At 50.1% G+C, this 26,473-nt stretch overlaps 1 protein-coding gene across 1 annotated transcript; it reads left to right on the top strand.

The window, feature by feature from the left end:
• The first annotated feature begins 8,480 nt into the window (after nucleotides 1–8,480).
• Nucleotides 8,481–21,839, top strand: NT5M (5',3'-nucleotidase, mitochondrial). The gene is made up of 5 exons (XM_074965106.1): nucleotides 8,481–8,984; nucleotides 12,488–12,588; nucleotides 13,347–13,407; nucleotides 15,060–15,174; nucleotides 16,228–21,839. The coding sequence occupies exons 1-5, from the start codon at nucleotides 8,703–8,705 to the stop codon at nucleotides 16,383–16,385; spliced, it is 717 nt and encodes a 238-aa protein (XP_074821207.1). The 5' UTR covers nucleotides 8,481–8,702; the 3' UTR covers nucleotides 16,386–21,839.
• The last annotated feature ends 4,634 nt before the right edge of the window (nucleotides 21,840–26,473 follow it).

Below are 26,473 nucleotides of genomic sequence, written 5' to 3'. Positions count from 1 at the left end.
TATAAGAAAGTGAGGCTCATATAATATATTCCACACAGCATGTTGGATCTTACCTAGATAACAACCCACTGAAAAAAAATCTCTTCACACACACACAGAGAGAGAGAGAGAGAGAGAGTGCTCTCTTGTAGAGACTTTCTTGCTGTTAATCTAAAGTAAAAGCCATTCACTTATTTGAGACTGTATTGGACTTATTGAGAGACGGTATGTCGGACCCCAATGTGGTGCGTAAATATGGCTGCAAAAAATTGAGCATCCGTGCCATCAAGGGGATCGTATTCAGAAATTAAATCATTCAAGTGTTTCGCAGCTTGGAACACTTCAGCAAAATTTATGAAGATTCCAACTTGCTGGCTCTTCCTGTTCATCGTCATCATCTTCCTCTTCTGTAGGCGATTTTATCAGTTCTTCTAACTCTTTGTTAGCCAATGTTTCTCTATGGCTCTCAGTTAATTCTTCAATTTCGTCCTCAAGGATGTCAATGAAGCCATCACCACCCACTTGCCTGGCCACCTGAACAATGCGTTTCACTTCTTTGTCAATGGTCGGGAAACCCTTGAAATCATTCACACATTCTTTCCATAGGTTTCGCCAAGATGCATTGACTGTTTCAGGCTTGACTGCATCCATTGCCTGTTTAATATAGGTGATGCAATCGGCAATGTTGAAGGACTTCCAACACTCCATCACATTAAGATTGGGATCAGCATCCATAGCGCTACGTATCCATGAGAACGTAAGTCTCGTGTACGTGGCCTTGAAACAGCGAATCACTCCTTGGTCGAGAGGTTGGAGGATGGAGGTGGTATTGGGGGGGGAGAAAGACGACTTCAACGTCGTTATGCGCAAACCGGAGTGCTGCAGGGTGGCCAGGAGCATTGCCTACAATCAGCAACACTTTAAAATCAAGTCCTTTCTCTTCGAGGTACCACTTGACCTCTGGAATGAAACACTTGTGGAACCAATCCAGAAATAATGCTGCCCTCACCCAAGCCTTTTTATTTGATTGCCAGAACACAGGCAGGAGATTTTTGTTCTTGCCTTTTAGGGCACGGGGATTTGCAGCCCTGTAGAGCAAGCCTGGCTTTATTAAATGCCCAGCCGCATTGCCACAAAACAACACAGTCACACGGTCCCTAGCTGCTTTGAAGCCAGGGGCTTGTCTTTCTGCTTTCGAAGTGTAAGTGCGTTTGGGTATTTTTTTCCGGAAGAGCACAGTCTCGTCAGCATTAAAAACTTGTTCGGGAAGATAACCCTTTTCTTCTATGATTTTCTTTAATTGTTCGGGGCAGGCTTTTGCTGCCTCTTCATTGGCAGATGCAGCTTCACCAGTAGTCTGCACGTTTTTGAGGTTGAAGTGGTTCCTAAAACTGTTAAGCCAACCTTGGCTGGCTTTGAATTCCTTCTCCTCAGAAGGCTGTCCCTCTTCGGCGGGAGGTTTGAACAGCGCGTAGAGGCTAAGAGCCTTTTCTTGCAACGTGTTGCCATCGATAGGCACACATTTACAGTTCATGTCTTCCAGCCATAAGTTTAATGCCTTTTCAGTCTTCACTGAAGTCTTATCACGCACCTGGCTCGTCACCTTAGCAGTTGTTGGAGCACTTGATGCCACGGCTTGACGAATTTCTCTCTCTCGAATCTTGATGGCACGGATGCTAGATTCGTTGCGGCCATATTTACATGCCACGTTGGAGACTGACATACTGTCTCTCAATAAGTCCAACACAGCCAGTTTTTCCTCCAGCGTTGGAACAGATCGCTGTTTCTTTGGTTGAGCACCAGATGAAGTAGCTGATTTGTGTTTAGGGGCCATGTTGTACGAAAAATACGTACAGTATCTTTAAACACTAGAATTACACTAAGCACGGCGAGATGCTCACACTTTGAGAGTCACGCAGGAACTGAGACCGACTGAGGGAACAGCAGATTCACGTCTCCCATCTCACGCTCACTCCGGGGCATAAGCTCATTGAGTGGAATGGTGGGCGGAATCGCCCGTGCTATTTACAGGTATCTTGTTATTTTTCTTTTTTTTTGCCGAGCACGTATAGTTGAATTCACGTAAGTTAAATACGTGTATGATGCGACTCACCTGTATACCCATGTCTGTTCGAATGTGTCGAACCCTCTCTACCGTTTGTTATTGTCACAGATTGTCATGGAGTCCCCAGGTGATGCTCTGGAACTGCTCCCTACGAAGCCAGTTAGGACTCTGGGGAAGTCTCCTTTCTGTGAGCAGACTGTCTTCAGGACACATAGCTCACACAGCTTCCACCTTCCTGGGTCTGACCTCGAAGCATTCAGCATCCTCTGCCCCTCCGTGCGCTTCCCACAGCAAGTCCGCCCAGGCGGGGTCTTGGGGAAGCCAGAGGGTCCTGCACCCCAACTCCGCAGTCAGACGGGACTCTCAGCCAGCCAGTAAAACAGAAGGCTTATTAGACAACAGGAACTTGGTCTACAACAGAGCTTGTAGGTGCAGAGAACAGGACCCCTCAGCTGGGTCCATTTTGGGGGGCAGTGAGCCAGACAACCCCATCTGCACTTCACTCCATGTCCCCAGCCAGCCCCAAACTGAAACTCTCTCCAGCGCCCCCTCCTCTGGGCTTTGTCCCTTTCTGGGCCAGGAGGTCACCTGATTCCTTTGTTCTCCAACCCTTTAGCTCTCACCTTCCAGGGGGGAAGGGCCAGGCCATCAGTGGCCAGGAAACAGAGTGTTGGCCATTCTCTGTGTCCAGACCCCTGCACACACCTGCCCTCTAGGGCTCTGCAATGATCATACACCCTTATCCCACCACCTAGATACTTAAGAACTGCATAGGGGAAACTGAGGCACTCCCACAATATTCAGAGGAAACATTAAGAACAGTCCCGCTTCGTCACACAGATTATTCCAATAAGTGAGACCATGTGAAGAGTGATATAGTTCTATATTTGTCAGTGTTAGAGATGGCAACTGCAGCTGTTAGCAGTTCATCCCTCATGCTTTTTTAGAATATATTTTTGTGTGGGTTTAGCGCTGGCAAAAGGTGTTAGCTCAACAGTCCTGGAGACTGAAGTTTTCTGTCCACAGGAGAGATCAGTTGTGCAAGCCTTTCCCCCGCAAGTACACTGCCCACCAACAACGTGCCTCATCCCTGACTGCATGAACCACTTCTAGAGATAAAAAGGTCATTGAATCACTTTGCCCTTTCAATACTTGGCCTTCCTGCTGAGACTGATAATAACAGTGCCAACTGTGATTTTAATTATCTAGACACTTGTCCTCTAAGAACTAGAATGAGAGTCACCAATGATCAGTTGGAAATATCTTTTGGTCGCTGCTGACCTGATCTAGTTTCAAATGGGGGATTTAGACCTGAAAAACCCTAGGGCTCCTTACTACCTAGTCTCTCATGGATCCTTCATGCTGACTGAAAGAGGTTCCTGGACTAGAAGCTTTTCTAAAAGCTGACATCCTTAGGCCAGAACTGAAAAATTGATGTAAAAAAATCGCAAACTTTGTCAGGCTGAGATTTTACAAACAACTTCTCTACAGTTATTGCAATAGCCCAGAGCAATGGAAACTATGCGGTTTAAGCCTCTGTCCCTCCATCCGATTTATGGTAGTGTTCACAATAGCCACAAAGTGGGCATTCCCATCCCCTTCAAACTGTATGACTATCTGTTTAGTCCATACACCCAAGTGTACCCTACACATATCGATTTATATTTAACACATATTAGAAGGACAAAAAAGCTTTATTTTTGTAGTTAATGACCACCCCCCTAAGTCATGTGGTGAGTGGGACAAAAGTTGTAAACACATAATAATAATGTGATGTATTTATTACTTTTGATTAGTTATTGTAAGAGGGAACAAAATTAAAGGATAGATTTGCAGTGGAGAGTAGGCCCTGCACAAAGAAGCTCAGGACAGTTAGGTGTTGATGTTACACTCCCAGACCAGGAACACTTTTAAGTTTTATTGGAGTAAATAAAACTGGACTATTATTAAACTTAGTATCAAAACAAACAAACACAGCTTGCACGAGGCCCACTGCTGCTCAGTTCTTCCAGAGCATACACAGCTTTTCTTCTTCAACCCCCTCAGCAGACCTTCAATCCTTAAAGGGACAGGACACAGGTAAATTTAACCCTGACATTCCCTTTTGAGTGCTACTCTCCCCCTTCATACCTGTAATGTTAGCCCAACATTCCTATTTACAAAATATAACATACAGCCCATTCATTTAACTTATTAGCAGTAGTCCATGAATTCCACAGGCTCATCATTGTATGCAGTGTTGAGGCAGGGTGACCAGACAGCAATTGTGAAAAATCGGGACAGGGGGGTGGGTAATAGGAGCCTATATAAGAAAAAGACCCCAAAATCGGGACTGTCCCTATAAAATTGGGACATCTGGTCACTCTAGCAGTGTTGATATAGCCATGTTGGTCCCAGGATATTAGAGAGATAAGGTAGGTGGGTAATATCTTTTATTGGGCCAACTTCTGTTGGTGAGAGAGAGAAGCTTTTGAGCTTACACACAGAAGAAGAGCTTTGTGTAAGCTCATCTCTCGCACCAACAGAAGTTGGTCCCATAAAAGATACTAGCTCACCTGCCTTGTCTCTCTCTAAGCTCATAATTGACATTCTCAACTGAGTGTTAGGTCTCTCCTCCTTCATAAATTCAGGTGCTTATGGTGGAAACTTCTGCATCTCTCTTCAGTTTATTCCACATTAAGTAGAAAGTTTCTGCAGCAAATGCAGGCCGGCTGTCCAACAGAACAGCCAGTTCTAAACATATTAAATTACCAAAGATGTTCCTATCTTATGGAAATAACAGTTCCTATATGATCAATGGGATAGCCATGTGACTCCAAGACACTGGGCATGTGACAAGCTATTTAGAAAAGCATCTACTAAATTAACATAATAACAAACTATCCAGAACTATAAAACACTTAATTTAGAACAACAGCCATACCAAGAGTCACTATTACAAATATTGCATCAGCCTTGAGTAGAATGCCGGATAAAGTATAGGAGTAAGCACTTGGAATGGCATATGACAAACACGAGGACAACCCCAGAGCGCATTCCCCAATCCAGTAGTTGGTTTTAGACACTGCTAAGTCATATGTCAATGTTCGTGGGGCTCTTCTCTCTTTAGCTGGACAACCTCACGTGTCAGTGGATTGTTCTGGAGAGCTGTCCTCTCGTGCCCTACTTGTTTCAGGTTCCATGGTTATGGTTTGGGATTCACATCTGTCAGTGGCTGGTGTAAATGTCACATCACTCTCATCAGCAGTTTTCGCATTGACAGGGTGAGCAACAGGCTCATTTCCCCAGCATGGATAAAACGCTTCTGCCCCTGCAGTGGATTCATTTTCATTCTCACTATCAGAATCACTGGAGTCCAAATTCGTGTCCTTATTTTGATCTCTTACTGCATTAGTTTGCCTTATTCTCTGTATCTTCGGCTGTGGTGGCTTCGATGGTGGTGTTATGTCCATAGGTAAGAAGCCCACAGGGAAGTAAAAGATTACAGTGAAGAACTCTAATACCTTCTTTTCCATCTTCCACATTTACTTCATAGATTAGACTATCCCCTTTCCTTTCAAGAACGACATGAATTGTATCTTCCCAGCAGGATTTTAATTTCCCCTCTTTCTGAAAGATTCCTGACAAGTACTCTGTCACCTGGCAAGAGGGCAGTGCCATGCCTTTTCTGATGATCATGATTCTTTCCATGAGCGGCAGATTGTTTAGAACATTCTGATGCCAGTTCATAAGATTCTTTCGTCTGTTGTTTCCATGTCTCTACATAATCTTTCTAGTCCCCAGGTGCAGATTCAGAGTTTATAGGTAGGCCAAATGTGATGTAAATGAGCAAACATGGTGATAATCCACACAAAATTAATAGAATGCTAAGACCCCTGTAGCCTCACTTCTGGCAAAGTGATAGGCATACATTACCTTATTAAGGGAATCCTTTCACTTTGACTTTTTTTCTGTGGCAGGGTTCTCAATGTGGCCAGCACAGTTTGGTTCAGCCTTTCTACTTGCCCACTACCCTGTGGGTGGTATGGGGTTATGTGAGGTGTTTCAATATTACAGTTGTTCTATAACCTTCTGAATAAATTATTTTCAAACTCTGCCTCTAGGTCGTGCTGACGCCTTTTAAAACTAAGTCACTGAAGATCTTGTCTGCCACAGTCCTTCCTGGCTTGTTAGTGGTGGCAGGGTAGGCTTGAACAAACCTCATGACGTGATCCACAATGACTAAGATGTAGTCTTATCCTCCTTTGCGTCTCTCTGGATGCAAGAGGCCTATCAATATAAGCTCAAATCATTTTGTTTTAGCTGTTGTTAGTTGGTGGAACTCTGGAAGGCTGGTGAAGTGTCCGTTTGCTCTTTTGCTGTAGCAATAAGCTGTAAAATCTTATCTTTTAATGCAAGCAATGTAGACAATCCCTGATCTTCCAACTCTTCCCACCCATTTAAGTGGCTTCTTATATATTTGGTTAAAGCAAAATGGCTTTTTGCTACAGTTTCACTGTGACTTGTCCCAGAAATGCCCAGAGAGTCATAGATTTCTCTTAAATGCTCATCCTTTAGCTGGTATGAAAGTCCTCCTATCTCCACCTGTAGGTCCCCTAAGTCAATGATTTTCAACCTTTTTTCATTTGCAGATCCTTAAACAATTTAAAATGGAGGTGCAGATCCCTTGGAAATCTTAGACATAGTCTGCAGACCGAAGCCCCAGTGGTCCACGGACCAATGGTTGAAAACCACAGTTCTATGGTAACAAAAATCTTTCTCGGAGCCCTTAGACATAGTCTGGGGACCCCAGTGATCTGCAGACCACAGGCTGAAAACCACTGCTCCTAGTCTCTCCCCACCATAGTGCTTGCAAACAATTATATTTCCCCTGGCAGCTTTTCCTGTAACAGTGGACAGCAGCTTCTAGGTAGGTTCGTCTGTCAGGGAGGTCAGCTCATTGCAATTCAGCCTCTTCTGCTTGCACTCACCAAATATTACAATCCCAGACTAGGGGCCGTTTTAAAATTGGAGTTTTATTAAACAGTATTAAATGCACAAGCCTCATTGCAGCTCAGTCCTTCCAGAGCACACAGAGCTTGCTGCAACAAGAGCCGTCCCCTTTGATCCCCTCAGCTCAGCAGACCTTCAAGCCTTAAAGGGACAGGGCACAGGTAAATCTAACCCTGCCATTCCCTTTTGAGTGCTACATTGGGTGTGCCCCCATGCAAGGCAGGAGATGAGACCGATCCGGAGGTGTGAGGCCATTTGGTACCTGTAATTAGACCAAGAAACATGGTGTAGAAAATGCTGAAGAAAAAGGTTTGAGCCTGAATATCAACCTGGATCCAAACATCCCCAGACTTTGGGAAAGCAGGTTGGGATCACATTTTGCACCTCGGGGTTTTCTTTAGAGTCTCCCATCTAAACACTAAGCGCCAGCCCTGTTTACGTTGTTGGGTCTGATAAGATGCCAGCCCCAGGTGTCACTAGGGATTGCTAAAGATAGCTATAAGACGCTGAACGTTAAGGCTCTATTTCCAAAAATCACTGTCTGAGTTACCGACAGACCACGAAAACAACAAGGAGTCCGGTGGCACCTTAAAGACTAACAGATTTATTTGGGCATAAGCCCCACGAAAGCTTATGCCCAAATAAATCTGTTAGTCTTTAAAGTGCCACCGGACTCCTTGTTGTTTTTGTGGATACAGACTTAACAGGGCTACCCCCTGATGAGAGACCACTCAACACACAACACATGCATGTGCCCAAGCAAAACAGGGCCTTGCCCTGGGGGGGGGGGGCCAGGCAGGAAGGGGTGAGTTAGTAGAGGGCAAGGCGAGGGAGCAGGAGGCAGGCTGGAGAACAAGGCAGCTTGGTGGCAGGGCCAGCCTGGAGGCACACTCCCCACAGGACCCCCGAGGGGCCGTGCCCTGGGTGGCAGGTCTCCGCTGAGCCCAGAGGGGCGCGGAGAAGGGGCTCTGCACTGGGGGTGGGGGGCTCTGTTCTGGGTGGGCGCGGAGCGAGCCGAGAGATGGGATGGGGGCTGCGGGGGGGTTGCTCCAGGAGCTGCCTTAAAGCCGCCACGATCCCCTAGCGCCGAGTCCCGGCTCCCCCTGGGCTGGTGCCGCTTTAAGGCGGCGCCTGCGGCCGCCGGTCCCTGGGAAGAGGAACTGGGGCTAACACTGCCGGGTTGGGCTGCAGGCTGCCGCAGGGCCACGGGCAAGAGCCGGGCTCGCCTAGGCGCGCTGCCCCGGCCCCGCTTGCTGCTTCGGGACGGGGCTGGGCAGCCAGCGGCTCTTTGCAGGGCGCGCTGCCTCGCCCCCCCGCAGCGGGCCAGATGCGCCCCGCGCCGCGCTCCCTCGCCCCGGCCGTGCCCCGCGCAGCGCGCCAGATGTGCCCGGCGCTGCGGGGGCCGGGGCAGCCCGGCCCCTCCTCTTAGCGGCCGCTTGCGGGCAGCTGCCGCGGGCGGAGAGGGCGGAATTTCTTCTGCGCCAGGATCCCCAGCCCGCCGCCGCTCTAGCCCTGGGCCGGAGTCGGCTCCCCTCGGTAGCGTTGCAGCGGCGGGAGATGGAGCCTCGCGGCCGGCCTGGGGTGCGGTTGGTTGGGCCCCAGGGCCAGCGATGCCCGTCATGATAGCCCCTTGATCCGCTCCCCCCACCCCATCCCCAGCTCAGCCATGGCTGCACTGAGCCGCTTTCTGCACCCGCACACCCGGCACGGCGCCCCCTTCACAGCGCTGGGGCTGGGCAGGGCTCCCCTCTCTGGAGCCAGGTCGAGCAGCGCCAGGGGCAGGCACCTGCGCGTCTTGGTGGACATGGATGGGGTGCTGGCGGACTTTGAAGGAGGATTCTTAAAGAAGTTCAGGGCCAGGTACCCAGAGAAGCCGTACATTGCCCTGGAGGATCGCAGGGGCTTCTGGGTGTCGGAGCAGTATGGCCAGCTGAGACCTGAGCTGAGTGTGAGTTAATGGATTTCTCCCCCACACCCCGTTATATTTTTATTCTTCATTATTTGTCTGACACACAGACTGTAAACTCTCGTGGGCAGGGGTTGTTGTCTTTATTTGTCTGTGTGCATCATCTAACATAGGCCCTGATCCTTGGTCGGGGCTCCTCGATGCTACAATAAGAATTAATAATACTTAAAATCGTTATTATTATTAATAATAATGTATATATTGGGGTTTCAATGTTGATTTTTTTTTCCTCCTGAAATTAAGTGGATTTTAATGCAGATTCTTGCGGCAGGCTGTCTTTCTATTTTGATCAGAGGGAATGAAGCATCTGGCAGGGCCAGAGTCAGGATACTGGACTAAATGGACCTTTGGTCTGACCCAGTGTTGCCGTTCTTATGTTCTTAAGATAGTGTGATTTCTTCTGAGATTTCAGCAATGGTTGTCCACTGCCATGTGTTCCCAAGAACTTGGGCTTTAGGGGTGTTCATGGTGTTGGGTTATCTCATTGTATCCATCACATTAACAGACATCACTCCTGTTAAAACCTGCAAACTTTTGGGGTGAAATCCTGGACGTCATTGGTAAAACTTCAGTGGGGCCATGATTTCCTCCTGGGTTTCAGACAGTGCCCAGTTGATATTGGAGAAAGGGAGTCAGGCTGTTTCTGTATGGTATTTTGGCAACAGCATTTGGGATGCTGCGCTCCATTTGGGGCCACATCAACAGAAGGATATTGACAAATTGGAGGGAACTCAGAGAAGAGCAACCAAAGTGATCAGAGAGCTGTGAGGGGATCAGCTTTGGAGGGAAGAGTAAAAGAGCTAAATGCCCATAGCCTGATAGCCTACAGAGATTGGAAGGGTGTTAATTCCTGGGGGAAGGGGTGATTCTATACAGTTCCAGGGGATAAATAAGATCAAATAAGAAAAGGAAAATGTTGGGTGAAGATCAGGAAAATCTTAGCAGTGAGCTCTATTAAACCAGGGAAAAGTCTCCCCAGGGAAGTGGTAGAATCTCGAGGCCTTGGACTTTCAAACCTAGATCAATCAGAGCACTGAGCACAAGAACAATCCTGACCTGGCATGAGATGATCTGGTAGGTGTTTTTCCTCACTAAAGGCTCAGCTCTGCTCCCACTGAATGTAGTGGCAAACCTCCTGTTGACTCTGGGAGCAGAGCCAGCCCCTGCATCCCCAGTACAGCAAAGCACTTAAGCACATGCAGAAGGTTAAGCACGTGTGTAAGTGCTTTGCTGAATTGGTGCCGGATGTCAGCTGTAGAACTATGATTTATAGCTTTTATACCCCACTGGTATAATGCACTGTAGTTTGAGTTGCAGTGAACATTATTTTAACTTAATAACCTGTTACAGTAACTGCTCTTTTCACATGGACGGGGGGATTCTCGGCAGGCTGCATTGCAGCCCTAGGAGTTGCCTTCACTTTTTATTTTTTTAACATGCACTAAGGTGTGTAAGAAGGATTGTTTCCAAACCACTGGTGCTACTTGAGTCTTCTGCTGCCCTTCAGCTCCCCTGGGGCAGCAGAGTGATGGGATTTCTGGTTTGCTCCCTCCCGCCCTTTTAAGTGGGTGTGTTCTGCCCTCCCACATTCCGCACCGACGTATCTGACAGGTGGCTGGACTTTGCTTTGGTGCTCTCCAGCACTGAGCAATTAATGCTTAGGGTAGATTGTGGCCCAGCTGTGCAAGGGAGTATAGGGGATTTAAGGCTCCTCCGTACTCCTGTGCACGACACTAGAGACCTAGATCGCAGGTAGCAGTGCTGGAAGCTGGATCATTACATCCACCATGCAAGAAGGTGGGAGTGGACAGGGTGGTGAGGGGGCAAACCCTTGGCTCTGCCACCACCCAATGCACAGGCTAGCATAGCTAGATATAGGCCTGACACATGGTACTTCTCCCTGGGAGCAAAGGGGAATCTGGAAGGCAAAATGTGGCTCCCAGATTCACACCTTGCCTTCTGCTCTGCTCGAGGGGAAGTGGAACAGCCTGCTGCCCAGTGCTTGGGGTTCATGACAAAGCCACAATCAAGCCCTTAAGCTGAACTCAACCTTCTCTTGCTCCTGTCATGTTAAGACAATTGCTTAGGTGAGACCTCCAGAATGTCCCATTTCTCCCCTCCACCAAAGGATCCACATCCAGGCAAAACAATTCTGCGACTGTAGATTCATGGTCATCAGTGAGGATGAAACCAGGGGTGTGGCTGACGCGCACTGCAGTATTCTCTGTTTCCCATGGCCCATAGGTTAGGGCAAGTAGAGTATGAGAGCAGCTCTACCTTACACAGAGAACCAGGAAGCCCCTGGACAACCCCAAAATACTCCAGAGCACAAAAGTGGCTTAATAACTTAATAAAAGTGGCTTTTGTGTGTCATCACAAATCCTTAATCGCACTGCTGCTTTCAGAATATTTCAAGGCTGCTTCCAGATTGCTCCAGCTGGGTTGCAACACAGTTCCTCCGGCTGGGGCTGAGCGTGCTGCCATTGCCCAAGGATCTCAGTGCTCAAGCTGGGCTCTTTATGCGCAGGCCATCACTGTGTTATTTTTAATCAGGGGAAATAGAATTTTTCTTTAATTTAGGCCTGGCTTGCATGTTTCTAGCCCCTTGCCTGGATCAGTAGCTCTGGAGCAGAGGTGATTCTGTGATCTTCAATCAGTGTGGTGCAAATCTCTTCCTCTGAATAGTTGATCAAATCCAAATCAAATGCTTCCGAAAGAAGCAACCCCACAGGAAAGACAAGCTAGATGGGCAGAAACACACTCCTTCCACCTTTTTGTTTTTGAGCATGAGACCACAAAAGACTGCTTTCCTTAACAATCTACATGTCATTAGCAATTTAAGGCAGTGCAAGGACTTACAGGTGCACTGAGTACACCCTGCTCTCTAGATCCAGCTATGAGGTGTAAATTACAGACAGCTCCCGGTCTCTGGTCTCCCTTGTCCCAGGATTCTGCTCCATACACTTTGCCTTCCTCAGGCCTCCCTTTTTTCCGTGGCAGCGTATAACGAAGTGCTCAAGCCCTTGTCCTCAGGGACTCTGGCACATGCTGAATTTGCCTTGCTCAGGAACTCACTTGACTGGTATTTTTTTGAGGGACCCTTGAGGTTAGAGGGGCAGCATTCCTTCCACAGCACCTTGCCCCCATTGGAGCATTTTGGTTACTGCCTTAGATTATTTCATGGAGACCAAATGTCCCCATAGCACCCAATGCTGAACAACACTGCATTACAGCAGATTTGGGAAGCTAATCTGCTTCAGATGGACCTGGGTCATGAGATTCAGATCCAGGGTTTGGGAGAATTCAAGTTTTGGTTCAGGACCCTCTCTCACACCTGCTGTTGGACCCAGCCAGCCTCTTGAACACCTACCATCTTCTTTCCAGGTGAAGGGCCATCAGAGGGGGGAAAATGCACATGGCAACTCAGGGCAGGGAGGAGAGGAGCAGGATGGACTGTACAGTAACTGGGTTGTTTGCCCTTGCAGGAGAAAGCAATCAGCATATGGGAGTCAAAGAATTTCTTCATTGAGCTGGATCCAATCCCAGGGGCTGTGGAAGCCGTGAAGCAAATGGCTAAGTTGGAAAAGTGAGTACACGTTCACAGTTGTGGATGGGAGGGGGTCTAAGTGCCACAGGGCGTTTGTGCTCTAGCCTTCCGCCGCTGGAGATCGGGTGGTTCAAATTCCAATGGGTGAAAATTAATGTGATCCTAGTGTCTGTTGTAAAGCCCTCACGTAGTTAGGTGCAGTTGTTGATCCGATTTAGAGCCGCCTCTGCTGTTCCAGTTGGGGGACTTCTTTTAGGTGGGAATTGAGCTGCATTGGCAGAGCTCTGGAGAGAGCACTTTTTGTTCGTAATAACATGCGTGTGCACACTGTAAAAACATAGATTGGTCAAAGCACTTGGCAAGACAGTCTGTCCTGCTTTGCTCTGTGTCAGCGAGCATAAACATCATATGAATGGAGATTTCCAGTTCTAATATCTAGGCCTCCCTGGGACCTGTCTACAGGTTTTGCCTACTCCTAAAGTAGGAGCCATAGTTTCAGCAGAGATTTTGCTAAGCAAGCTATAGCACCTGAGCCCTCCTGGCGTCTGCCTCCCTAGTGCCCTTTCTCGGATGTGTGCCTGGGAGGTTAGTTACCTCAGTGCCCACTCACCAGAAATGCTTTTTTGTGTAACCCTGTTCAGTATATGGCGGCGAGTTCCAGTCAGGGCTTGGTGTCCCTGTAGCAGCGACCAGAATATTTAGGGGTACGTCTTGGATCCTAGGGTGCTTTTAGAGCTGGAAAGGGAATTAAATCGGTGCGGTTCCCCACTCTCGCTCGCTCTCTCTTTTCCCGGCAGCACTGATGTGTTCATCTGCACAAGCCCGATCAAGAAGTACCGCTACTGTGCTTATGAGAAGGTAAGCAGTGAGTGAGCCGTGTGGAACGGAGTGGAGGTGGGTGGGCTAGCTCTGGGACTGGGCCCCAAAGCACAAGTGTCACCCATGGAATGTAAAATCTCTTGCTGGCCAGTGTGTTTCTCCAGCCCCACCCCCAATCGCTGGAGAGCTCTTCCGTAGCATTTGGTCCATCACACTGCAAGGTCAGCGCCTGTGTCTTGTGCTTCCCAAATGATCCCAAAGCACTCTAAAGGCTATATATACCAGAACCACTTCATTCGCCTCTAGGATGCAGCCACCACTGAGATGGAATATGGCAGCTGTCTGACAGAGCACAGTGACGCTATGTAACAGTTTGGGACAGGAAGTGAAGTATATGCTCTCCAATTCAAACTGAAGGGGAAATTTAGATAGGCAGAAAGCTATTACCCAAGGACAGGTTGGCAGGGCTAATCCTTGGTATCTTCAGTAACCACATATGAGAGTAGGGATAGCCTTGTGGCAAATGCCCAAGTCTGGGGAACCAGGATGCCTGTGTTCTAGTCCTGCCTCTGCCCCTGACTTGCTATGCTGCCTTAAGGAAGTCAGCTGACCTCAGTTTGCCCACCTGCAAAATGGGAGTGGGTTCTTGCCTACCTCACAGAAGGCACTGGGGCCTTAACTAATTACTGTCTGTGAAGTGTGCTGAACTCCTTGGGTGGAAAGTGCTATGGCAGGCAGACACTATGATAACTATAAGCATGTGGGACCTTGGTTTTTACATTTCATCACAATCCCGGAAACGATCAGTGATTAAAGCATGAGATGCTTCTCAGGTGTTAGTAAGTGGAGAGTGAGCTGAACAAACAGGAGATGCACAGCTGGGACCAAGTTGGGTGCAAATTGGAGGGAAATCAGTGTTCAAGGAGGGAGGGAGGGAAAGGAGGGAAATACTGTTACCCCTTTTGGCCCCAGTGGTTAGCTATAGTTAGGAACCCTGCAGGCTGTTTCTATCAGGAGGAGACATTGATAGAGTCAGGTATATTTGATGCAATACTGTTTGTTTATAAGAACGTACAAAGTCCTGTTCCCCTGAACACAGTAGGAATCAAACAGCAGGAGACAGTATCTTTGCTCTCAGCTCCAAGCCCCTTTCTATAGCCAGGAACTTGGCTCAAAAGCTCTCCGCTAAGCTTTTTCTCAGGGCCACGCAGCCAATGCCTCTGTAGCTGTGTCTGGTGCTTCTTTGCTGCCTTCTTTCTCTGCTTCGCCTGTTCTTCTCCCTCCCACACAGGCACACACCTCCATGGTCCACCAAGTAATACCCAGCGAAAAACCCACCACTCACCTAGCTCAGCTCCCTGAGTGGCCTCACATGTAATGACGAGTGCCTTTGGTTTGGTTTTATTGTATCTTACATTCATCCCAAACCCAGGGTGGCTGGTACCCTCAGCAGTTTCACTGAGGTTTGTCCCAAATCCGAACAATGTACTTGGCAGGGTGTCCTCCCACCCCTGCCCCCAGAGCCTCCTGTCGTTCCTTACCTTTGTCTTTCGCTAGCAAACCAATGTCAAGTGCCCTGCGCCTGTGGGTGGTATTTGATGCTGCCTTTCATCTGAGCGGGTGACCATGCTGCTGCTGAAGCCAGCCTGCCCTACCTGCCACACTAACTGCGCCACCCTCTTGCTTTCCAGTACGCCTGGGTGGAGAAGCATTTTGGCCAAGAATTTCTGGAGCAGATCGTCCTAACACGAGATAAAACTGTGATCTCTGGTGATCTGCTTATAGACGATAGATCAGATATTACAGGTACGGGAGATTGGACGCGGTAAAGGTAACTGTATGATACTCCAGGGGCAGGTAGACTGGGGTTGTTCCCCTGCCCGTGTGTTTTGTTTACTTCTTTATGGACCTTTTTGGCCATTGCTGAATGCCTTATGCACGTCGGGCTCAAGTACACCTGCTGTGCTCCCAGCTACGTTGGCTGTAATGTTTTTTCGGGCTGTTATTATTGAGCAAGAGCTGCCAAAACTCCTTGCACTGCTGATGCCTGCTAGAGATTGGATCGGCATTTTCTTAGAGCCCAGGAGCGTTTGGTTCTGGGTCAGCCCAGGGTGGAGAGAGGGTCTAGCAGGGAAATCCGGATTCAGAGCTGAGCCTCCCCAAGGTGTGGATGGGCAAGTCTAGTGAGTGGGACAGTGGGCTGAGACCCAAGAGACCTGGGTTCAGTTCTTGGTTCAACCACAGGCTCCCTATGGGAACTTGGGCAAGTCACTTAGGGGTTGTCTACAGGGTGCATTAGTCTGCACCTGCAAGGTGTCAATTCTAGTGTGCACTAGCCTGTCGTGCACTAACTGGCCCATGTGGACCCTGCTGGTGTGCACTAACAGTTCCCTAGTGCACGTTGATGTGATCCCGTTTCAAACAGTACAGCGTTAGTGTGCACTAGGAAACTGTTAGTGCGCACCAGCAGGGTCCCCCCCAGGCCAGTTAGTGTGTGACACACTACTGCGCCCTAGAATTGACACCCCACTGGTGCAGACTAATTTACTGTGCAGAGAAGTCCCTAATCTTCCCTGTGCCTCCATTGCCCTGACCATTACATGGGGATCGCACTTCCCTACCTCCCCGAGAGTTGTGAGGATGAAGTCTGTTAGCGACTGCGAGTTGTGCAGATACCACAGCAAGGAGGACCAGGGCCGTACCGAGCTAGATGGGGTGCGTTTGGACATGGGCCCATCTCTGATGAGATCCCAGGTTGCTGGAAGTACAACACCAACATGCGGACCCAGAGCCTCCTGCAGGGTCGTGGTGGTGCTCGAAGGCCCCTCCCTGAGCCGCTTTGCTCTCCCTGTCTTTCAGGAGCCGAGCCGAACCCCAGCTGGGAGCACGTTCTCTTCACAGCCTGTCACAATAAGCACCTGCAGCTGCAGCCCCCCAGCAGGAGGCTCCACTCGTGGGCCGAGAACTGGAGGGCGATCCTGGACAGCAAGCGGCCACTGCACAGCTGGGCCATTTAAAGCGACAGGCCCCTGAGGCTGCCCCCTTATCTGAATGGCGCCTCGGTGCGCTCTGTGGTGTCCAGCTCTGGGCTGAAACCCACAGACAGACAACCTTGCTGGGCAGAGTAAGGAGAGGGGCCCTGGCGGGGAGCGATCGCAGCAGCACCAACCCCAGAGAACAGGGCCAAAGGGGGATCGTGTTCATTAAGCTAGAGGCCACTGGGCCATGTGTGACTGGGCCGCCGTGAAGCAACAGAAGGATTCTGGGCCCATGCCACTACAGGAAGCCCTGTCTACCGTGTGTCCTCTTTGCACCCAGCTCTATATAACTCAGTGGCACCTTAGTACTGGCGTCTGGTGACACCAAATGTAGTGTCTCCGATGGACTCACCTCTCAGCTCGTTACCCGGCGTCCCCTGGACCTGCTTCGTGGTGCGGATTAACTTTTGAATACCCGCCCCCCCCCATCTACATTGAGTTGGAGCACTGGATCAGCAGTTTGCCCTAGAGGACTGTTTGCCCTAGGGTTTGCCCTAGAGGACTGTCAACATCCTTCCTCCTCCACCCATCCTGACACAGAGGAGTGGTGTTCCCTTCCCTCAGTCCCCAGCCTGGCTCTTGTTCATTCTTTGGCTCACCTGCTGTCACCACTCCAAGGGGAGCATCTTCGTGCAGCAGCGTTCGCTTTTCCTCACAGCTGTGACTGTGCCTGCCGGGACTGCCTTGCAGGAGCGCATGGGGGAGCATTGTGAAACAAGGTGCTGGGGGGCACGATCCCCTCCAGCCAAGAGTGCACATCGGTCACAAATAGAGTCCAAGGGAAAGGTCTCCTCAGAGGGCCACCGCACAGAATCTCCGACTCTCCTGCCTGTCCCAAGGGGTAAGGAGGACTCTGCAAAAATGCAACACACAAGATTGATAGTGGCAGCGACCAGAGAGCAGCCACGGCCTCAAAGGGGAAGGGTCAACATTCAGAATGGGCAGGCTGTACGCTGGCTCAGCTGTGCTGCATGTGACATGAGACAGCAAGATCCAGGCCATGGCCAAGTACCCATGTGATCAGGCTGCAAGAAGACTGGCCCAGCATCAATATGCCGAGGATGGCGTTCCCCCCCCGCCGCCCCCATGGCTCTGGCAGTAGTGTCGGGTGAGGGGAGTGTAGACAGGGCCAGCTTTAGGATTCTGGGGGGTTCCCCCTGAAACTTTCCTTTAAACTCAACCTACTCTTATCAAAGTAGCCTCCTCCCAAGCTGGTGTAATATGGTTCTGTCACGACCCATCTTCCTCGAACATTGACAGAGCGACACAACAATGCCTGAAATTCAGGGGATGTAATTATCCTGCAACCTGGGCTGGTGAAAATCAGGGACACGTTACTGATTGGAGGACAGGGGCAACCCCACTTCGATCATCAGGGACCTGCATCAGCTCGGCGATGCAGAGAGGCTCAAACTGATTTTGGATGTAACCCGCAGCACCATCTTTAGAAAGGGCTCGGATGGCGGCTGTGCATTGGCGGGGGTCACTGTAGGGGGAGATGAGCGTTCGCAACTCCTCCCTAGGGCTTCCTCATTCCAGACGAGTGAGGCAACAGCTCTGGCCCAACATTTTCTTCCCCCAGAGATCATAGGTACTGGAACAAGCCGCACCCACTGGCTTGAAGTGGTTTCCATTGTACACAGGGTTTACAGTTTAGTTCAATGGCTCTCAGCACCCCCACTATAAAAATGGTTCCAGCGCCCCTGCAATAGATTGGGGAGCCCCTAACTAGCTTGAAGTTATCCATGGGCTGTCACTTCCCCTCCCCCCACAGAGGTTTTGGAGGCTCTTCTCCCCTACTCAAGACTTTATTCCTGGGATGGTTGGGGTTCTCTGTCTCAGCTGTTAGCTCTCGAGTGCAGCCCCTTGAGTTGAGATGGTCAGTGTCACGCGACTGGCATGCCCCTCTCACAGCTGTGCCGCACATCAACGACCATTGTTCAACCCAAGCACCAACAAGTGGCTCTGCCATCCCATTAATCCTTTCTCCATAGGCTGGCTATTAGGAATGGGCAGCTAATGGGGCTGAGAAGAGAGAGGTGGATGAAATAGGCATGATCTAGCCCGAGAGGTGCGGTTAACAGCCTGAGCACATGATGGGGAGCCAGGAACTCATGGGTTTTCGTCCTGGCTCTTCCAATGATCCAAGTTACAGGCAAATCACTTTGCCTCCCTGTGCCCCGGCTTGTATAATGGATATGTCAGTACCTCTCGGGGTGAGGAGGGGCTGGAACAACAGCCAGCCTCTAAATCTTTGAGGTGTGTAGGCTATTTCCTACACACATTGGGAAGAGAGGGTGAGTGGAGGAGCGAAGCTAACAGACATTGCGGTAGCCACAGTTCATCACCAGGTGCCCGAGTGTGCTCTTCGGCACTGAAATAATTGACCAGCAGCACAGTTCGGAGGGCCCAGTGACCGTACACATTGATAAAGCCAGAGCCTGGGTGGGCCTCAGCACTGGAGATCCACCGCAGAATGGACAGAACCTGCCATTGCAGTTGGAAGAACAAAAAGCTCAAGGCTGCGCTCGTTGGTATCTCTCCTCCCTCCATCAGACATCCAGAAAGCAGAGGGCCCTGCCAACACCACAGACCTTTACTACAGGCCTGCTGTCCTTCAGAGAGGGGCTTCGTTAAGTGGTGCAGAACGTTCTCCTCGGAAGCCCCTTCCCTCTGCCAGGCTCATCCTGCTCTGCGTCCGGAGCGTAGATTACCACTCCTGAGGCCCACGGGCATTGCCTCCTGCCAGCAGAGTCCGGCCAGCCAGCCTGCGCATTCCACACAATCCTCTTGGCAATGAAAAGGAGAACCTCCCCCCACCACCCAAGAATGGGACCTGTGGGTTCCCCTAAGCTAAAGGCTCCCAGGCAGGAGGGCAGCCAGGTGTTTGCAACTCTTGGCCCTTTGCCTGCAGCAATCACTCTTCCCTGCAATCAATCTTCGCACATTTGGATTCCCAACCTCTCTCCTTAGCAAAGCTGTAAAAAGCAGGTAAAGCCCGAAACCACATGGTGCATGAAAAAGCTGTTTCCCTGATTACTGCGCGGTTGGCGTTAGCTCTTATCAAGATCTGTAGGACCTGGACGTTGCACTGAACAAAGATGGTGCTTCAGGATTTTGCCCTTCCTCAGCTTTTACCACTGGGGCCAAACCCCAAGCTGTCGTGGGGAGCCATAACTGCTGCTTGGGGATTGCGAACACTCACGTCTCCCGGGGTTTGAGCCCCTGTCTGCAGTGGGCGTTCTGCCTGAGGGAAGGCTGCAGGGTTTGGTCCAGCTTGTGTGTGTTACAGACTGGAAGGGCTGCCTTAAAATTTAAACCACTGTGTACATGCCTGGGGTGATCAAATGGGTATTGTAGCGGCCTGGGGCCCAGCAAGGTTGAGCTGAGAATAGTCTGGTTTTACAGTATTTAACTTCTTGGGATTCAAAGCTTTGCATCCTGAACTGCTGAGAGAGATCTAGACAGCTGTTGCTCAGTCCGAGCAGCCCTTTAGCAGCGACGGGCGGCAGACGGGCGTAGCTGGTGTACCACACCCTCCGAGGGCATTACATTTTTTTCAGCACTGTGTTTGATTTGTTAATTGTCCCAGTTCTCCCTCCCAGTCCCCTCCACCCCTCTGGGTAATGCTGTTATCTGGAAGGGGTTCCTGGGGGAGGACAGAGCTTACTCGGGGTTACAGGTGCTATTCAGCATTATGGCCCTAGCTGCGAGTGTGACTTTGCTTTCTTATTGGTTGGTTATTTTTTCCACTTTTGAGGACATAATATTAAGAGTGAAATCAGGTTGATCCTGTTTTACAGCGCCGGCACTTGGAAGAGGAAGATGTTTCCAGGGCTAACAGCCCTGTTATTCTTCTCTCTCTCACACATAACGCGCACACCCCCATCCACGCCTGGCTATAAGCTGAACTGTTTGGACCATATCCTCAGGTGTGTAAATCAGCATAGCCAGTGATGTTAGAGAAACAAGGCCAATTTACACCAGCTGAGGATCTGGTCTTTAAAATGGTTACATTGTTTTGCTCAACTGAGATGCAGAGAAGCGTTTTTTTAGATTTACCGTGTATAACAGATCCACCCAGGATCCTTGCACTAAATATTCAATTTTGTTGTCATTGCAGTTTATATAAAATAGGGTTTTAATATTCCTGGTACCATACTAACTGTGATAGAGGAGCGATTTTACCTCCAGGGCTCAGATTACTCTGGAGAAGGGTCATGTGGCACAAGTAACATGCTACCGACCACTGCTGCTTTCTTTTGGCAACTACGTTCCAGCCCATTCGATGGAATCCCCGTGAACGGAAATAGGGCTGGTAGGAGGCCACTTCCTGTTTTGGCAGAGAGGTACGTATCATACAACAGGGAGGTAGGCAATGCAATCTCCTGGTTACGTTATGGAACTGGTTGTCAGGACTCCTGGGTTGTCTTCCTAGTTCTGTCTGTTTGTCTAGGGTTTGGTACCGGGATATCGGAGCATCATTGCCACAGACTCGCCATATGACCTTAAGCAAATCACTTACTCATTCTGTGCCTCAGTTTCCTCATCTGTAAAATTTGGATAATCCCACCTACTTCACAGGGATGCTGTGAGGAGGAGCGGGACAACGTCATGTGCTGTGAGAGCCCCAGTCAGAACATGCTCTGTAATTTATCATTAATGATGTGCTTCCTCTCGGATAGGCACAGGAATCAAATTGGGGCAGGATGACCGTTTTGGGGCCCAATCCAAGGATGTTGTGAAAATGCTGATCTTTACAGCAAATGCTTCTCAGTTCCCTGGACGTCAACAGAGATGGGTCAGGACCAGACCTGCTGAAATCCAGAGACATTTGTTTGTCCCATTTCTAGTCACCAGTGGTGGGTGGGTGTATAACATATTGTGCGTATCCTATGGGGCGTCTACTGGATACAGCTGCTGTACATGGAGAGACTGAGTGGGCAAAACATCCTCTTCTAGCCTACTGAAATGAGGAAACATGACAGGTGGTGGCCATCTGGGCCAGTCTGGCACATCCCCGGGAGTGATAAGGAGCGAGGCCAGAATCTGGAAGGTTTTAACTGCCTGAAAAATACAGCATGAGCCTGATCCCAAGCTGGTGGTGGAGACATATGGAAGGACTTGCCTCAGGGCCTAGCTGCTCCGCGAGGCACCAGAGAGTCTGTTGCACACGATGAGAAATGGGATTTGCTTGTAAAACTAAAGGGTAATAGTGCGGCTCATGGGTGAGTTGCTGGTTGTTCCGCTCCCAGGCTGACAGGGCACTGAGCGGTAGCCCTTGTGTTGATTTGACTGAATTGGAGGAAGAGCAAGAGGAGGGGGGAGTTCTCCTTCAGGGTGTCCCGGTCAATGGACCTCATCTTGGCAGTTATTAAACAATTACTCTCTGAAGGGTGGTGGGTCTCAGTCCCAACGGACAAGTGTCCACGTCACGGAAGCCGCGAGCACTGCTGACACTTAACCACTCCCTTGTTAGCAGGCGCCAAGGCTTGACTGTGCCCCGGGGACGGAACTCCCCTCACCCGTCATGGCGGTAGCCAGAATTGAGGTGGCAGCGTGGAGGAAGGATGCATTAGTGCTGTGGCTAGATATCAGAGCTCAGGCATCATGGCTATCAGTGCAGCGCTAAATTCACTTTAAAGAGAAAATTAGATTTGAGATAGGGCTTTTTACTCTTCAGGCTCAGCATCCCTAATTAAATAGAACAAGTAATGAGATTAAAACTAGGTTAGTCCATTCCCAGGGAAGCAGAGATAGTGGAATCGAGGGGATGTCACCGAGGGCTGAATGTGCCCATTAACCCGTTTTAGCTTTGAGAAGTATGTTCCTGGGCATTACCAGCCCTTGTTATCACCAGCTAGCTCCAGTGACTGGCTCCAGGCCCCTGTCCTGAGGGCCAGATTCTGCTCTCGCTTACACCAGGGTAAGGAGTATCCCCTGAAGTCAGCAATACTGCAGGGGTGTAAAATGAGTGGGAAGCCAAGATCAGGCTCCATGGGTCTGATTCTTATCTCCTGTATACTGGTGTCGGTCACTGTAGTAAATGGAGTGGCACTGCAGGAGGTGAGATCAGAATCAGTCCCCATGTGCTTCAAGTCAAAGCCAGCTAGCCTAGCCATGAGGCCCCACTGTAGGGCCCATGGGTGTATGCAGGTGTCTTGCCTTGGTTATGTTGGAGATTTGTCAGTTTCATGTTTTGGGGCTGAGAGAAATGATATAAAAGGGATGTGAAAACAAATGTATGGTGTCTGTGTATGAATGGATGCATAAACCCGGATCTTGTTGTGTATCAACCACCCTACACTATGGGATCTATAGGGGACAGGAGTGCAAAGGGACCTCTAGGATGCCCAAGTCCAGCCCTTCCCAAGGAGCAGGAAAGACTCAACCCTGTCCTTTCCATGGGCCAAATCCTTCTCAGTGCATGGGAGAGATGTGGAGAGAGACGTGGAGCAAGAGAGACAAGCCCCTCTTGTCATGCATGGACCTGAACCTCTTGGGGCAACTTGAACCCTGGCATAAGCAGGTGCAGCACCCATTGTCCTTTGTGGCAGTTGTGCCTGCTTTTGCTGGAACCCCATCTGCCCCACAGCTCAGAGGGCTATGCTATCCAATCGGCCCCAACTTCTGCCAGCCACAAGAAACCTGCAGTGCTCATGAGTTTCCCAGGGCCAGATCCTGAGCTGGTGTAAGTTGGCGTAGCACCACTGCTGTCAGTGCATTTACACCAGCTGAGGAGCTGGCTCAGGCAAGACTGTTCTACAGAGTGCGTGTAGATAAAGGTTTCCAGGAATCCTTAATAGCTCTTAATCTTTCCTCCCAAGCCTTCCCTGCTACCTCCTTCAAGGTGGACACCACCACCATCCCTGCCTGTCACTGAGGGGGTGTAACATGGACATCACCTTCAGCTCAGACCGCTCTCTAGGTCCTCAGTCGCAGGTGGTCTATATCTTGCCAGGTCTTCCTGCATTCCATTTCTCAGATCTTGCCTACTTTGGTAGGGTACATGTGGCTACACGCAGCAGGAAAAGGCAGGCGGCTTCCACGCTTGTAACTACAGCATAGCAACCCACGGCAGTGAAAGGCTCCGGCAAGGGGAGGCAGTGGGGTAAGGCTCTGGCAGCCGGGAGACAGTAGGACATGACCCTGCTAAAACCAGCAGTGTAGACATGGGGGGCACGACTTGGGTGCGTAGAGAGCGGAGTAGGGCATATACTCTAGCAGGGCTAAGGCACGTAGGGGCACTCTGCTCACCTAAGCGGTGCTGTTTTTACCCGCGCTAGCTGTGTGTGCGGCGTCTGTTCTCTACACACCGGCATAAGTGTAGATGTACCTTAGGATACAGTCTTTTCTATCCGTCCAGGCAGCCAAAAGAAACAGTCTGCGGAAGAGAAGAATGAGGAGGGATTTGATAGCTGCTTTCAACTACCTGAAAGGGGGTTCCAAAGAGGATGGATCTAGACTGTTCTCAGTGGTAGCAGATGACAGAACGAGGAGCAATGGTCTCAAGTTGCAGTGGGGGAGGTCTAGTTTGGATATTAGGAAAAACTTTTTCACTAGGAGGGTGGTGAAGCACTGCAATGGGTTACGTAGGGAGGTGGTGGAATCTCCTTCCTTAGAAATTTTTAAGGTCAGGCTTGACAAAGCCCTGGCTAGGATGATTTAGTTGGGGATTGGTCCTGCTTTGGGCTAGATGACCTCCTAAGGTCCCTTCCAACCCTGATATTCTGTGATTCTATGATCTCAGCCGCTGCAACACCATCTCTCTGACCTTGACAAATGCTACCGTGCCCTGCTTATATCTATTCAGAATGGTGCTGCGGGGATCATTCTCCTAGCCTGCCGCTTTGAGCCCCCCTCTTTGCAGCCCTCCACTGCCGCCCCCTTCTGTATCGCATCAAACATAAGCTGCTTGTCTGGACTTTCAAGGCCCTTCCCTGCCCTACCTACAATCTCTCATTCACTGCTGAGATGTCGATTCCCAACTCTGCTCAACCCATGCCAGCCTCCAGTGGCCACTCATTACATTTTCAAACAAGCATCTTCATGCTTTCTCCCATGCTGCCCCTCTTGCTTGGGAGGAGCTCCCTGTAAACCTTGGCAAAGCTACTTCATGATCTTCCTTAGGACTCTCATTTTCTGTGCTGCCTACATAAACACTCGACAGCGGCTAGGCTGCCTGCGGGCCAAAAACCACATCCCAGGGGTAGTCAGTTATTTTTTGTCAAGGTCCAAATGTCTTGGTCAAGGTCCAGACCCCAGAGAAAATAATTTAAAAAACCGCAACAACATGGGTGGCAGATGAACGAGCCGTTGGGGGAGGCTAGCCCCTGGCCCCTCCTCTGAGGTCCAAAGCCCCATCCCTCCCCTTCTGCCCCCCCCCCCGAGACCAAAGCACACACCCTTGCAGCCGCCGGCCCCCCCTGTGCGCCCCCAACCCCAGCGCGCCAGGTGGGCAGCCCAGCCCTAGCGCCCCCAGCCCTGGAGCACCCCTTACCCCTGTGCCGGGCAGATGGCGGCACAGCGTGGTCCCAGCCCCAGCATGCTTGCCCCAGCCTCTCAGCCACAGAAGAGCGCCAGGAAGGGAACTGGGAGCAGGCAGGAGGGGCTTGGGGGGTGGAGCGTGGGTGGGGCGTCACCAGGCTCTTTGTGCAGGCACAGCCTTCCCTGGCCTATGATACCCACTGCCCATGTCCAACAATAATGATAATAATAAAAAGATTTCGGGGTCCATTCAAAAGCATCTGGCCATCTGGATTTGGCCCCTGGTCCAAATCCGCCTGTTGACTACCCCTGTCACATCCTGTCATGCTGATCAATATTGTGTCAGTGTTTCCTTGTACTCCCCCATCTGTCTGTGTGTCCATCTGTTGTCACTTGAGTTGTACTTAAATGGGAAGCTCTTTGGGGGCAGGGTCTATCTTTTTTTGTTTTCTGTCTCTACAGCACTTGCATGGTGGGATCCTGGTCCATGATGGGGGCACCTTAGCCGCTATGGTAATACAAACAGTAACATGATCATTGGCGCCAGAAATGAGCTTTGTGGGTAGGTGGTGAGGGGGACAAGAGATGCGGATAGCCACTGGTATCACTTGGGGAACACCGCTGGGCTTGCGGCAATGCTCCTGGCTGTCCCCAGCTACTTTGCTCCAGCGATACCCCTGCTCTATTTTAAAGCAATTGCTAGATCTCAGCACATACACCCCTCCTGTGGCAGGGGCAGCTGATTGTCCACAGTTTCTTGAACTGCACATTGCCACAAGGTGTCATCAGTTACTTATATTGAGCAGGTCTATATGAGCATATTTTACAGCTGTTTAGCCCAGGTGCAAGTGAGGACACCAAGGGCAAGCCAGTGAAAGGCTGCATTTTTCCATCATGGGGGGTGGAGGGGAGGGGGAGAGAGACGAACCTTCTCCCAGCAGGTGGCACTACAATCCGATGAAGTGAGCTGTAGCTCACGAAAGCTTATGCTCAAATAAATTTTTTAGTCTCTAAGGTGCCACAAGTCCTCCTTTTCTTTTTGCGAATACCAAACTAGACATTTAACCCTGCAAATGGTGCTGTGATCCAGACTAGTTTTCAAGCGCACTTGCTCATCAGGGGGAGTTTGGTGGCCTCCCTGGGCTCTGATGCAGGCCTTTTGAAAAGCTGCTGTTTGTTTGCAGTGTGCAGCCCACTGTGTCAAGTGGAGACTGTCAAGAGTGGATTGGGGTCAAGGAGATCGGGTCAACTGAACATCCCCCCAGGATGGCTGGGAACTCAGTTACAACTGTTTGATTGCTCTGTACAGGGGACAGGATCCAGGCTTCTTGGAAGGAGAGGCAACTTGATGGCAAGCAGAAGCAAGCTGCCCTCGCACCAGGGGCAGTTCTTTCTCTCTTACCCTCACCCCCATACCAGGTCCTTCCCTTTCACAATAACATCAGCAAAGACACCACCTGGATCATGGCTGTTCATTTTGGTGGCTTCTGTGTTTCACTGAGAGCTGCTACCACGAGACACAGACATATGAAGGTACAGGATACAACATCTCTGACCCAGCTGAGATATACTGGATCTGA

The sequence above is a fragment of the Natator depressus genome, chromosome 10, assembly GCF_965152275.1.
Source record: "Natator depressus isolate rNatDep1 chromosome 10, rNatDep2.hap1, whole genome shotgun sequence".
NCBI lineage: Eukaryota > Metazoa > Chordata > Testudines > Cheloniidae > Natator > Natator depressus.
Note: the sequence above shows the minus strand (reverse complement) of the source record. Positions and strands in the feature narration are given on the sequence as shown.

What these genes read in the sequence shown, in the direction of transcription:
- NT5M (XM_074965106.1), top strand. Translation starts at nt 8,703, where the DNA reads ATGGCTGCACTGAGCCGCTTTCTGCACCCGCACACCCGGCACGGCGCC. An exon ending in GCTACTGTGCTTATGAGAAG is followed by an intron (nt 13,408 to 15,059) that starts GTAAGCAGTGAG and finishes CTTGCTTTCCAG; the next exon opens with TACGCCTGGGTGGAGAAGCA. An exon ending in CGATAGATCAGATATTACAG is followed by an intron (nt 15,175 to 16,227) that starts GTACGGGAGATT and finishes CCTGTCTTTCAG; the next exon opens with GAGCCGAGCCGAACCCCAGC.